The sequence below is a fragment of the Mesocricetus auratus genome, unplaced genomic scaffold, assembly GCF_017639785.1.
Source record: "Mesocricetus auratus isolate SY011 unplaced genomic scaffold, BCM_Maur_2.0 Super-Scaffold_100047, whole genome shotgun sequence".
Classification (NCBI taxonomy): Eukaryota; Metazoa; Chordata; class Mammalia; order Rodentia; family Cricetidae; genus Mesocricetus; species Mesocricetus auratus.
This window is the reverse complement of record NW_024429224.1, coordinates 1941479-1954354: the sequence shown is the minus strand read 5'-3', so window position 1 is coordinate 1954354 and position 12876 is coordinate 1941479. Positions and strand designations below refer to the sequence as shown.

The 12876-nt window shown below is 39.3% G+C and overlaps 1 protein-coding gene across 1 annotated transcript; it reads left to right on the top strand.

Moving 5' to 3' along the window:
* The first annotated feature begins 5196 nt into the window (after positions 1 to 5196).
* On the top strand, positions 5197 to 6180 carry LOC101842015 (olfactory receptor 1J4-like). Its single transcript, XM_005082147.2, has one exon. The coding sequence runs from the start codon at positions 5197 to 5199 to the stop codon at positions 6178 to 6180; it is 984 nt and encodes a 327-aa protein (XP_005082204.1).
* Positions 6181 to 12876: the final 6696 nt, after the last annotated feature.

Below are 12876 nucleotides of genomic sequence, written 5' to 3'. Positions count from 1 at the left end.
CATGTTGACCTGAGTCTGTTCAGTGCTGCTTGTATGCATCTGTTTTTAGGACTGACTGTAGATGGAAATTTCTGTCCTGCCCATTCTCATGGACAGGCAGGATTTAGCCAAGTAGGAAATAAAAACTTGGATAGAGATAGGTTGTAAGTAGGCAGAGTCAAGGAGATGCTATGTAGCTGTGGAGGAGGCAAGAGGTCCAAGCATCACCAGTAAGCCAAGACCACAGATTAATAGAAATGTGTTAATAATTAAGAGAGAGCAAGCCAATAAGAAGGCTGTGCCATCGGCCTAAAAGTTTATAATGAACATAAGCCTTTGTGTGCTTATTTGCGATAAAGGGCTGCAGGATCAGGAGAGACAGAACTTCTGTCAACAACTGAACACTTGGTGATGGATAATCCATTAGAATCTTTAAAAATGTAGTCCTTGTTTTGAAAACATTAATTTAAGTGTGCTTATTTCTTCTGGAATTTTATCACACTTAGTAACTAGCAGCTTGAATGTTCTAGCTAGTGACTGGATGATGGGAAACACTGTTTTGTACTCAGTTTGCAGTTTTTTTGATGACTTATCAATGGCAAGCTATGTCATTATTGTTATATTTTAAGATGCAACTAAGAACCCCTCCAGTTTTGCTTCCTCAAAACTGGTTTAAATCAGGTTATTTGCAGATAATGTGTTTAAAAATATCAAATGTCTAGATTTAACTCAAAAAAGGTGTGGAATTTGGGAAAACAGGAAGTGACAGCCCATGGTGATGTGGTAATTGTTAGAGCTGTTCTGTTGCCCCCTCACTAATCTTAATGCCTAGCACCTAATCCAGCTGAGTTACATTATTTGGATCAGTAAAAAAAAACAACTGTAATTACAGGAAGAAGATGTTACTAAAAATGGCCTCTTGAGGTAATGAATAGGGAATCAGTTCCTCTTAGATCCCTCCTTGCCCAACTTTTGATAGCTTACAAGACTATGGTGATGTCCACTAAAGGGTAGACTTTCCCTGCAGCTCCAGTTGTTTGTAGCTTTATGGGTTTTTCTCAGAGGTGTGGTAGAATCTAGGCAAAAGGAAGGAGAACTTGCAGACTTGTGAGTTAGTTCCCCATTGGATATAGGAAGGGGCAAGGCTGAACCCATTCTAATTAGTGTATCTTCTGAACACAACTGGAGCCTCCTGGGGGTTTGGAGAGTCCCAGAGTGAGTGCATAGGTGTAAAACCTGGTTTGTTGTGATGACTTCTCTACAGAAAGGTTTTCATGGAAAATAATAAGAGAAGGTCTTTAATGAATAAGAAGGAAGGCTATTACTACTTACACCCCAACTTGGTGTACCCATAAAACAATACAATATTAACATTATAACTTATCCCAAAGTAAATTGAAAGGGATCAGAAAATAGAAATATAGTGACATTAACACCTAGAAGATCAAAGAGAGCTGCAATGTGAGGTAAAATATTATGTTCAATGGAAGGAATATGGTAGAAAATTGCTAATTTTAATAAAAATGCATTTTGATGGAGCAAAGTTGTGGAATAAAAATGCAGAAGGGTATGGAGCAATATGCTTAGGATCTAAGATCATGAAACATGACAGAGCATCTAGTTTATTTTGTGAGATTTTTGGAAGATCTATTTTTGACACGGTTAAGAAACAAACAGAATCTTATTTATGCATCATAGAATCAGCCTTTGTGAACTTTCAGTTTGAGAGGGTGCCTGGACTGAAAACAGAATTTAGATCAATAAATCCCCAAGGAGAGTTTATTTCTACCATTTAGACATTGAAAAGGCAATAAAGAGGCAGGGACACCATGCCTGCTGATGTTCTTATAGAATCAGAAAGTGCAGAGTTCAGCTGGATGCTCCAACTGTCACTCCTCCATGTGTCAAGATGCCCCTGAAGCAGCAGCCAGGGGCTGAGTGACTATGCATGGTCATATGCTGGTACCCAGGCACTCTTTCACCTCTCCTAGATTTCCGTTTACTTTGTGGATCTGAAGAGTTCCAGCTCTGTCTGTGTGGGTATCATCTTATGTCTTCTAAAGGACATCTTTTTCTCCTTTCTTTGTCCAGCATCCTTGGTGTCTGTAAGTTGCTTGACCAGGCTCTACAAAGCTCACAGTCTGACAGGAAATAGAGACTGGGAAACAGAAAAGGAACATAGATGGATTCTTGACCCCACCAACATGAGCACAACTATCATTTGCTATTTTCTTTTTGAACATGATTGATTAAAATTGATTGCTTTACTTGAAGGAAGATGGGTTGCACTATTTTATTGTTATCTCCAAAAGGGATAACAGACTTCTTTACTATTTTTTGAATACCATTATCTTTCACTCTTTCCCCTACAGGGTCTTACTCCTTCTTCCTTTCTTTTGCCCACCTCTTCCCATTCATATTCATTTCTATGTGTGTGTTGACATCTGAATTTGAATGGACTTTGAGCAAACAATAACATACTACAAACATAAGAATTTAAGCTGCTTCCACTGACATATGTGCAAACAGGAAGAAATGAAGACAAAGGAATAAACACTGGAAAACGTAAGTTTTCAGTATCTTTACAGCTCGTTCCTGCTTTGTAGATATGATCCTTTAGCTAAAGATGGTCGGGCATCATGTGAATGAGAAGATGTAGGAAAGCCAAAGTCCAGCCAAGTGAGTAGCAATGTGCTTCAGGGAAAAGCAAAGTCCTCTTGGTAAAATATAATGCAAGCATCCATCTGCTATCTGAGACTTCAAAGGACAACCAGTGTTTAAAGTATTAAAGATAAATGACCCTGAATAATAGACTTGATCATATATAGTCTTTTAGTGCCTGACTTCCTGTGGTAGAGACAATCACCTGAAGGGATCAGTTATAGCTGAGATGGCTTTGTTGTGTTTATCTTTTGTTTTAGTTCCTCTGTCTCTCTAGAGATCTCAGCAAATTGATAACAAAGGGGAAACTGTAATTAGTGAGAAGAAAAGGCAATCATTAGCAAGTGTGACATTTCAGAGGAGTTATGAGAGACAAAGAAAGTTAAGAACACACTTTAGAACAGCAAGAAGGACTACAGCAAAGGAGAACAAGGGAATTCTTGGAAGGGATGGCATGCCAGGGGCAGCCAATTCAGGAGAATGGTGAGGGAGAGAAATGGGAAAATGTTTTGGTAGAGTAAGGGGGTTCGGACTATAATGAATATCTTCCAACATGACGACTGAACAAGCCATTCTGAATACATCCTTCTCTGTACCTAGAAGCTCAGACCATGCTTGCCCACCCTTTAAGCCCAATGAAAAGTATGCTTTAGGAAGGGAAAGTTATAGTTACTAATTTAGTTGTCATGTCTCAGAAGGAAGCCTCACTTTTGTAAGTGGCATAAAAACAAACTTTCTTTTTTCAGACAGCAAACTTTCATATTCTTGGGAGATAGTAGTGTGTATTCATTTGTGCAAATATAAAGACAGGAGCAATCGACACCAGCTATGTAGAGCAAGCAACATGGAGACACATGCATGCACACACACATACAGTATAAAAAAAGGACTCACTGAAGAAAATACTATATAATAATGTGGATTTTCAGAGACCTGCACCCACAATGAGAACAACATTATATTGAAATAGTACAATAAATATCTCTTAGAACATGATTGCAAGAACAAAATAAACACAAATTGTGAATTACTGTGATTACAATCTAAGTTATGGACCAGAAAGAGAGATGGAAAACTTAAAATATAGGAATTAATCAAAGAAGTTTAATATCCAGTTAGTTATATTTTGGGGAAAAGCGTGAGTTCTGAGAAAGAAATCAGGTCTGTATGTTTGTAAAACAATGACTTCCTGCTGAGCCATCTCTCTACCCCTGAGTTCAAGGAACTGTGAAAAATTTGTCCAAAATAAACCACAGTGTTTAAATTAAAAATTCAAGCTAGGAAATAGTGGTGCATGCATTTAACCCCAGAACCTGGTAGGTGGAAGCAGGTAGCTACGATCTTGAGGCCAGCTTGGTGTACATAGTGAGTTTCAGGACAGCCAACTGTATGTGAGACCCTGTTAGAAAACTAGAAAAAAAGAATTCTCTATTCATTCATCACAGAATTAATGATGCAGTATCTCTATAAAATTTGAGGATGAAAATATCTAAAATAAAATCACCAGAAAAAAACACAGAAAGTAGAAGGCAGTGAGCTTCTCATTTAACAGAAATGTTTTCAGCCACCAAGTATGCCTACATTTAAATGAAAACCATCCTGACAAGCAGAGACTGAGAATGCTAGCAGCATCTAGTTGTATTATTTATTAATTTAGTGAGTACCTACAGAAAAGTTGATGAAAACCAGGAAACAAAGGACTAAAATAATCATCAAAACTTGGAGAAAGAAACGTGAGGCCGTGTGAAGATGTGAAGAGGAAGGAGTTCCATCTCTTGCAGTAAAAGGCAAAAGACATTATGATAACATGCAAACACATGTGTAATAGCATATTATTAAGAGGCATAGATGTATGGACCACTATTATTTCTGTGTTTACATGTGTGTAAGTGTGTGTGTGTGTGTGTGTGTGTGTAAGTGTGTGTGTGTGTGGTCTGCTACCACTCTTCAGGAGTCATCGATCTTGGTTTTATGACAGTGTCTCTCATTGGTGTGGGACTGAGTAGCCAATGAGCCCCAGGATCCACTTGTTTCTGCATGTCCAGTGCTGGGCTTTCTTATGTCACTTCTGGGACTTGAACTCAGACCTCAACACTTGTGTGGCTAGTGCTATACTGACTGAGTTATCTCTCCTGCCCTAAAATTAATGTTCTCACATTCATACAGAAATATGATAGCTCATCAAAATATATTTATTTGTATACTGTCATGAAAAGTTATGTCTGCTGTGCACTCGAGCTATTTACAAAGAAATCCCACCATAAAGAGATGTGAAATTCCCATTAATTACAAAGTGACATTTTCATCAAAAAATTAACTATTAAGAAAGTGGGGATTGTATCAATCACCTTTACCTCCATCCTGGGTAAGTTTAGTTTACTTAAAAGAACACCATTACAAAAGAACAAAATGACCTTTCTTGATGCTTAAGGATAGGAATAGATTCCCATTCAATTGAGCGACCCACTTAAGGTGGAGAAATTGTGAAATCTTGACAAAATCTCCTCCCCTTCTAACTCTGATTTACCTCTTGGCAGGTGATGTAGAGCACGACTTATGGCTACTAAAAACAGGACAGAAGTGACCGAATTTGTGTTGTTGGGCTTGTCCAGCAGGCCAGAGATGCAGCCAGTTATCTTTGGAGTTGTCCTTGTCATGTACCTGATGGCGGTTATGGGCAATACCCTACTAGTACTTGTTGCTTGTTCAGACCCCAAGCTTCAGACCCCCATGTATTTCCTTCTCAGCCAGCTCTCCTTGATTGACATATCTCTAGCAACAATCACAGTTCCTCAGATGCTGGTGCACACACTATCTGTGGATAGAAGCATTTCCTATAACTGCTGTATGGTACAGCTGTTCTTCTTTATGGCAGTAGGCAGCATGGAAGGTCACTTGTTGGCTGCCATGGCATATGACCGCTATGTTGCCATCTGTGACCCTTTGAGATACTCTGCCATTGTCAACCATAACCTCTGTCTGAGAATAACATTGACCTCATGGGTGGTGGTCAGCCTTAACAGTCTCCTGTACAGTGTGCTAGTCACCCGTTTAACCTTCTGTGGCAACAAGGTCACCCACTTCTTCTGTGACATCACTCCTCTGCTGAAGCTCTCCTGTACTCGACCAGTGGTCAATGAAATGTTAATCTTCACTGAGGGTGTAGCTGTGGTGGTCAGCCCTTTCTTCTTCATTTTGGGGTCCTATGTCTGCATAGGTGTTGCTATAGTCCACATGCATTCAACTGCTGCCCTGAGCAAGGCTCTATCCACCTGTGGTTCCCATATTTTGGTTGTGTTGCTCCTGTATAGTTCTGTGATTCGCATGTATCTCAAGCCATCCTCTAGCTATGACTTAGACCAGGATCGGCAGATCGCCATCTTCTACACAGTAGTCACTCCTATGCTAAATCCACTAATCTACAGCCTCAGGAACCAGGAGGTTATAGGAGCTCTACAGAGACTTTTTAGGAAAATTTACATCCCAGGAAGCTTCCAGCCTGGCTCTTGGGCAAACAAAGAATGCCAGCACACCTCCTGAGAAGCAACGGTTAGTCTGAAAACATTGCTCTCTTAATAGTGTCTCTGAATTATATTCCTGTGGGATAATCTTTGCTATCAACACCCTCTTGGTTAAATTTCTAAAGAAGTGAACAAACATTCTTGGTCCCTTTAATTGAATGATAATCTTATAACAGTCTAACTCAGTAGGTACTTTTAAATCACTGAACGTTTGCATATATAACATTCAACTCTAAGAACGCATCATCAACATGGAAGCAAATCAATATAGCTTGCAGAACTTGACCTTCTTATAATGATGTATCTTATACTGTATCCAGAGTGAAGTCAAAGTGAGTTACAACACTATTGTGCATAAAATTAAAAATTAAAATAAATCGTGGGTGGGATGGGACAACCCTCCTAACCATCATATATTTACAGTCTTTCAACTCAACTACCTTTTAACCAACAATAAGTTCAGTGCTAATACTTTAAATTCTTCCATTTTTATCTTCAACTGTCCTTCTTCTGTGTTAGTTCGTGACTATCTAATAATTTCTGTATTAGATAGACATGAGGTGATGCTTCATAGACAAGTGACTACATAATTTTTGAAGTGTATGAAAAAATTCTACGTGGAAATAGAAATATGAGAGGCAGCATATAGATGATATTTAAAACTGTGGGGCTGAATCAAAACTTACCAAAATGAATGTAAAAATAGGCTAAATATGAACTAAGAGCTAAGATGGATAGGGAGAGAAATATTTAAAGCTTTTGGAATGGACAAAACAAATTCACTGAGAAGTGGCCGTTGAAGGGAAAAAATCAGCTAAGTTTGTTACGTTAGCGTCTTATAAAATAATTCTTGCAGAATGGAACCGTTCTTCTCTCAAATGTAGTTGAAAGACCATTGATGAGAATAGAAATTATTAGATTTTCCAAGGTGTGGACTACTGACAAGTATTAAAAGTTAGGGGAAAATTCCACTTACAGTCATTTCATGATAATGTTGTAAGAGAGGAAATATAGATTGTGATTGCTGACATTTTGTAAGCATTTGGCTTTTTATTTTTGAGATAGACCAAAAGTTCTGTGTAACATGGGCTCACAGAGAGCTTCTTATAATTTTGATAAAGATTGTTGTACAGAGTAGAGGCATGAGAATGGGGAGAAACAAGTAATAGTAAAGATATTTTTAAATGCCATATGAAACTACTATTGTAAGAAGCAGCATTACCATATAATGTGAACAATGCCTCTCCCAAACAAAATATAGGCTATTAAGTAAAATCCCAGAGCTAGGTATGGGATACCTCTTTTCCAGTTGTTGGTCAGGTAGGTCCCACAGACACACCCAGGCATTACAGGCTATAGTTACTGGTCTTGTTCATCCACCAGCGCTTGGTAATAAGACCTTATTGCTGAAGACATCATACACTTGAGTTACAGAAAATGGAGAAATCAAGCTGGTGATGACCTGGAAGCATCACTCCTACTGACTGAAGGTGCTACACATGCCTCTGGGGCAGAAAGGTTAACAACAGTTTCACTGTACTGCCTGGTTTTATGTCAGCTTGACACAAACTAGAATCATTTGAGAGGAGGGAGCCTCAACTGAGAAAAATGCCCCCATAAAATTGGGTGTAAGCAAGCCTGGAACGCATTTCCTTAATTAGTGAGTGATATGAGAAGGCCTAACCCATTGGAGAAACAGTAAGTAGCAATCCTCCATAGACTGTGCATCAGATCCTGTTTCCAGATTCCTGCCTCGCCTGAATTTCTATCCTGACTTCCTCAATGATGAACAGTGATAATAACATATAAGCTAAGGAAAGCCTGTCCTCCCCAAGTTGCATTCTGTTATGGTGTTTCATCACAGCAATAGTAACCTTGACTAAAAGAATTAACCAGGTGTGTAAGGTATAATCAGAACTGGCTTGGAAATATATGGCCACTGGTGCACAAATGTTATGGGAACAACAAATCACTTTTTTCTTAAATTTTAGACTCACACCACAAGTCAGAACTCACTCCTGGTACTGTTAATTGGGCCAACAATTTGTGGCTGGGTAGGTCATAGACACTAAGGAATAGAGTATTATCATTATTCTGCTAAATAGGTATATTATTAAAATGTCCCCTAAGTACTTATTTTTATGCCTGAAGGTTGATGCAGCACTTAGCCCTCATCAGAGGACTTCCTTCATGCAGTAGATGACAATTACTATAGAAGCTCAGAATTGGTCAATATGCAGAGAATAAGACACTATGTAGTGCTGAGCTTAATATCACATCCCTTCCCATCAGGTTTCAAGGATTGTCAAGGAAAAGGGGGCAGAAATACCTTTAGAGCCAGAAATAGTAGATGATTACTGGGTGAAGGAGGAGTTGGAGGGGGTTTAGAAGATGGATTTGATCCAAACACATTTATGCATATATTAAATTCTCAACCAATACAGAAAGAACAAATCTGAAAAGCACCAAGTTCTTGGTATACAGAAAGAGCAGAGTGAATGTAAATTAATAGAATTCTATTTTTTATTTGTTGAAACATTTACAGATGTATACAATATATCTTAAGCAAATTTGCCCTCAACTCCATCCTTCCATCTCCTCCTGACAATCTCTCCAATATACCACTTCTTTTTCTTTAAACAGAACCCACTGAATCCAACTGATGCTACCAAAATTTGAATGACTATGAGGCCCTTTGGGACAAAGGGAATCTCTTAGTGACTGCTTTTCAAAAGTAACTATCCTGCAGCAGTCATTCCCTGAAGTAGTTCCTCAGGTAAGAGTAGGGTTTAAGGAGCTCCCTGACTCCAGACTGGAATTTTTTTTAAGTTTTGCTTAATGCATTTAAGTGTTTTACTTGCACGTATGTCACATCCACACAGTCCCTATGGAAAACTAGAAGAGGACATAATATCTCTATGTTTAAAGACTGCGGTTAACCATCATGCTGGGAACTGAACTCAGGTCCCCTGGAAGAGCAGCCCATACTCTTAACCAATGAGCCATCTCTCCAGTCCTTATGTTAGAATTTTTAACTGTCTTGATTCCATGTGGCTCTGGTGCAGTAACCACAGTCTCTGAGTTCCTGGGTGCAGCAACCATGTCAGGTCCAGAGACAGCATTTCACAGTGCTCCTATCCTATCCACTAGCTCTTTTATTCTTTCTATCCTCTCTTCTGTGGTGTTCCCTGAAGCTTGATGGGGGTGGGGCTTCATATAGATGTTCTGTCTATGTCTGAGTAGTCACAGTTGCTTTTTCATAGCACTTTGAACAGTTATGAGTCTGTATTAACCAATAAGAAGCTTCTTCAACCAAAGTTGAGAGCAACACAAACCTATGGATAAAATAGAAACATTTAGAAGATAGTTTGACAACACAATAATTTATTAGACAACACCATGTGCTTCTTCTCTGGTTTTAATCATGTCTGTAGTATCAGGAATGAGTTCCATACTTGGAACAGGCCTTAAATCTAATCAAGAGAGTGGTTGATTTCACCACCCTACAACCCCTTGCCCCATAAAGAGTCTTGTCATTATTACACCAATAACAACATCTTAATTGGTTAATTGGGTTTGTAGCATGCAGAGAACAGGGATGAATAAGATCATTTATGTCTTTTATCCCTCAACCCTGTTCCACCTCTATGAAGGGTGCCTAGCAGGGAGAGTTTCCTATTGCTACATGCTAAGTGAACTGTGTCTTCAACAATAGTATGGTAGACAATCCAGAGCGATGGTAATAGCCTATGTCAATTTGGATGCCTCTGGTGTACCACTGGACAATAACTTATAGGGAGCATTCTGTTCCTGGTACTGAGGTTTTCATTTTAATAACCCATGTTCTTCGGGAGCAGTGCTGTTCACCTGAGAAGGGCACCTCTGTTCAATTTCCTGGTTCTGTTGAGCTAATTTCAGTTATGCTTCTTAATACATCCTTAGCTTTGGTTCACCTACCTCCATCTCTCCTTTCCCTCACTCTCTTTAACCTTTCCCTGCTTAAACTTTTAGCAACCTACTATTCCCTCTCACCCAGTTCATTTCAAAGGAGTCACATGTGAGGCCTGCTAGAATGTGAGTCAGCTTTCTCAACATTAAGATCAACCATTCAAGTCTTGTGATGAGGCTGTCTCCCCCAGGACCTTCTGTATTCTTCTGTATGTCTTTGCTTGTTCAGGGTATGTAACATGAGACATATCACCTTGATATGTTTTTAGTTGTACAATAAATTATTATGATGATAGATATTCATTTAGAGAGTAGAGAGAATGTCTAATGTCTTCACCAAAACAAACCAACCAACAAACAAACTATAAATGTTGAGGGTGGGTATAAGGAAAGTCATTGAGGTAAGAGATTTGGTGGTGATGGCTTTATGTTTGCATGTGACCAAATTCATCAAATTATATACATAAAATTTGTATTGTGTGTGTGTGTTTGTTTGTGTTGCCTTGTACATACTAGGCAAGTGCTCTACCCATGAGCTATATCTTCTGATTATAAATCTGCTTTGTTTGTGTGTCTCTGTGTGCATGGGAGGCCAAAGGACAATCTCAGGTATTATTCTTCATGTGTTTCCCTCTATTTATTTGAGACGAATCTCTCATTGGTCTGAACTTCACCAAGTAGGTGAGACCAACTTGCTAGAAAGATCTAAGGATTGGCCTATTCCTGCCCTTTACATCAATGGCACTGAACTAAACAGCATGCACCACACTTCAAATTATGACGTTTTAGTTTTGAGATTGTATTTTAGTTATAATATTGCATCCTTCCCTTTCCTTTCTAAACCCTTCCATATAGTCCTCCTCATGTCCTTAAAATTCATGGCCTCTTTTTTCCATAAATTATTATTACATGAATGTGTGTGTTTGTACATACATGTATAGTCCCAAATATAATTCCATATAACGTTACTTGTATGTATGTCTTCAGGGCTAACCATTCGGCACTAAGTTGGTGTGCTCTTTCCTGGGAGGCCCACCTCCCCGGCTTCCAGATTTACTCAGTTGCCTGTAGTTCCTTGTATAAGGTTGAACCAAACTACACATTTGGCTTTTATGTGAGTTCTGGGGATTGAACTCAGGTCTTCACATTTACAGCATCCTTTACTGACTGGGCCAATGCCAAACATCTGTAGTTGTTTAAGAAGTATATGTGTGTGTGTGTGTGTGTGTGTGTGTGTGTGCATGTACACGTGTGTGGGGGCCATAGGCCGACTTTGGATATCTTCTCTCTCTTCCTTACTTTTTAATTTTTGATACAGTGTCTCTGAGTGAACTTAGAACTCACAATATTTGCTAGTCTGGCAGACTCTCTGGGGTATCCACCTGAGTTAAGGTTGTATGTGTGTACTCCTGTTGGGGACTGCTAGAACCTTGAACAAAATGGAGTCTGTCAACCGTTTCTTGGCCTTCTGACTACGTGACTGCGAGCACACATGCCCTTGAGACAAAGGAAAAGGCTAACCATTAAAGTTAAATTTACACAGGGCAGCCCACCCGCCTAGCCAGGGGGAAATACCCTTACAGAGTAATTGTCTTTGTTAACAAAAGATTAAAGTGTTCCATTGAATACTCCCTACCGCTCCCTAATTCCTGCACCTGACTTACGCTGACAAGCATTTGTGGAATGTAACTAATGACTGATGGAAAATTACAGCTTTGTCTTTACCGTATTTGGTGTATATTTGAATTGAGACTTGATTGACATGCTTGTACCACCCCCTGAGGTCCTTCCTCTATAAAGTCCAGCGCGCCCCAAAAAATAAAGGCTCTTGATCAGCGAACGTTGTCTTGAGCCTGATTCCATTAACCTCTTGAAGTTCACTTTCCAGATCGGATCTGCTCGTGAAGGCCCACTAAATTAGTAGCGACCCTCATCACCTCACCCCCGCGGGTCGGGGGTCCTTTCCCGGGGGTCGCATACTCCCATGCCCAGAATCTGAATATTAGACACTGTTCTCACTGAGCTATCTACCTCCCCAGTCTCATAATGTTTTAGTTCAACCAAGAACAAGTGTTTAATGAATTAAAGTTAGGCGTATAGTTCCCCATCAAGTTCTCTACCGTCAAGTAATGCACCACAGATGAGAACTTGCTTTTATATCCTGTTTTCATTGACATATAGTAGTCAATGTTGCTTCAATGAGAATTATGTCTCTGGAGACACCTACCCTCAATTGAGAGGAACTAACACCATCAGTCACGCAAAGAGATACAACATACTGATGTACTTATCTGTTTCCAAAGTCATCTTAATTGACTACATCTGGCTGATTACTAACCATCTGCTTGCCCATAAAAGAATACAACTTCAAGTTTTGATACAAGACTTTATAAGACATCAACACCCAGGAGTGGTGATGCACACCTTCAATTCCAGCACTTGGAAGGCAGAGGCAGGTGGATTTCTACATGTTCAAGGCCAGCCTTGTTTACAGAGTGGGTTCCAGGACAGCCAGACTATATAATTAATTTATTATATAGGACCCTGTTTAAAAATTAAAAACAACAAACAAACAAACTTCATCGGCATGTCTATAAGGGGAGTAAAAGAATCAGAGGCAAATGAAAGGATAGGCAGCAAAATCAATTGCACTTAATCAAATTTGAAAGAGAAATAGCCATAGTTCAATGGTCATTCTTCAAAGAAGGAATGGCATGGTGACAAAACCAACCAAGGCTCAAGTCAGAGCATCAATTCCAATAATAAA

What these genes read in the sequence shown, in the direction of transcription:
- LOC101842015 (XM_005082147.2), top strand. Translation starts at nt 5,197, where the DNA reads ATGGCTACTAAAAACAGGACAGAAGTGACCGAATTTGTGTTGTTGGGC.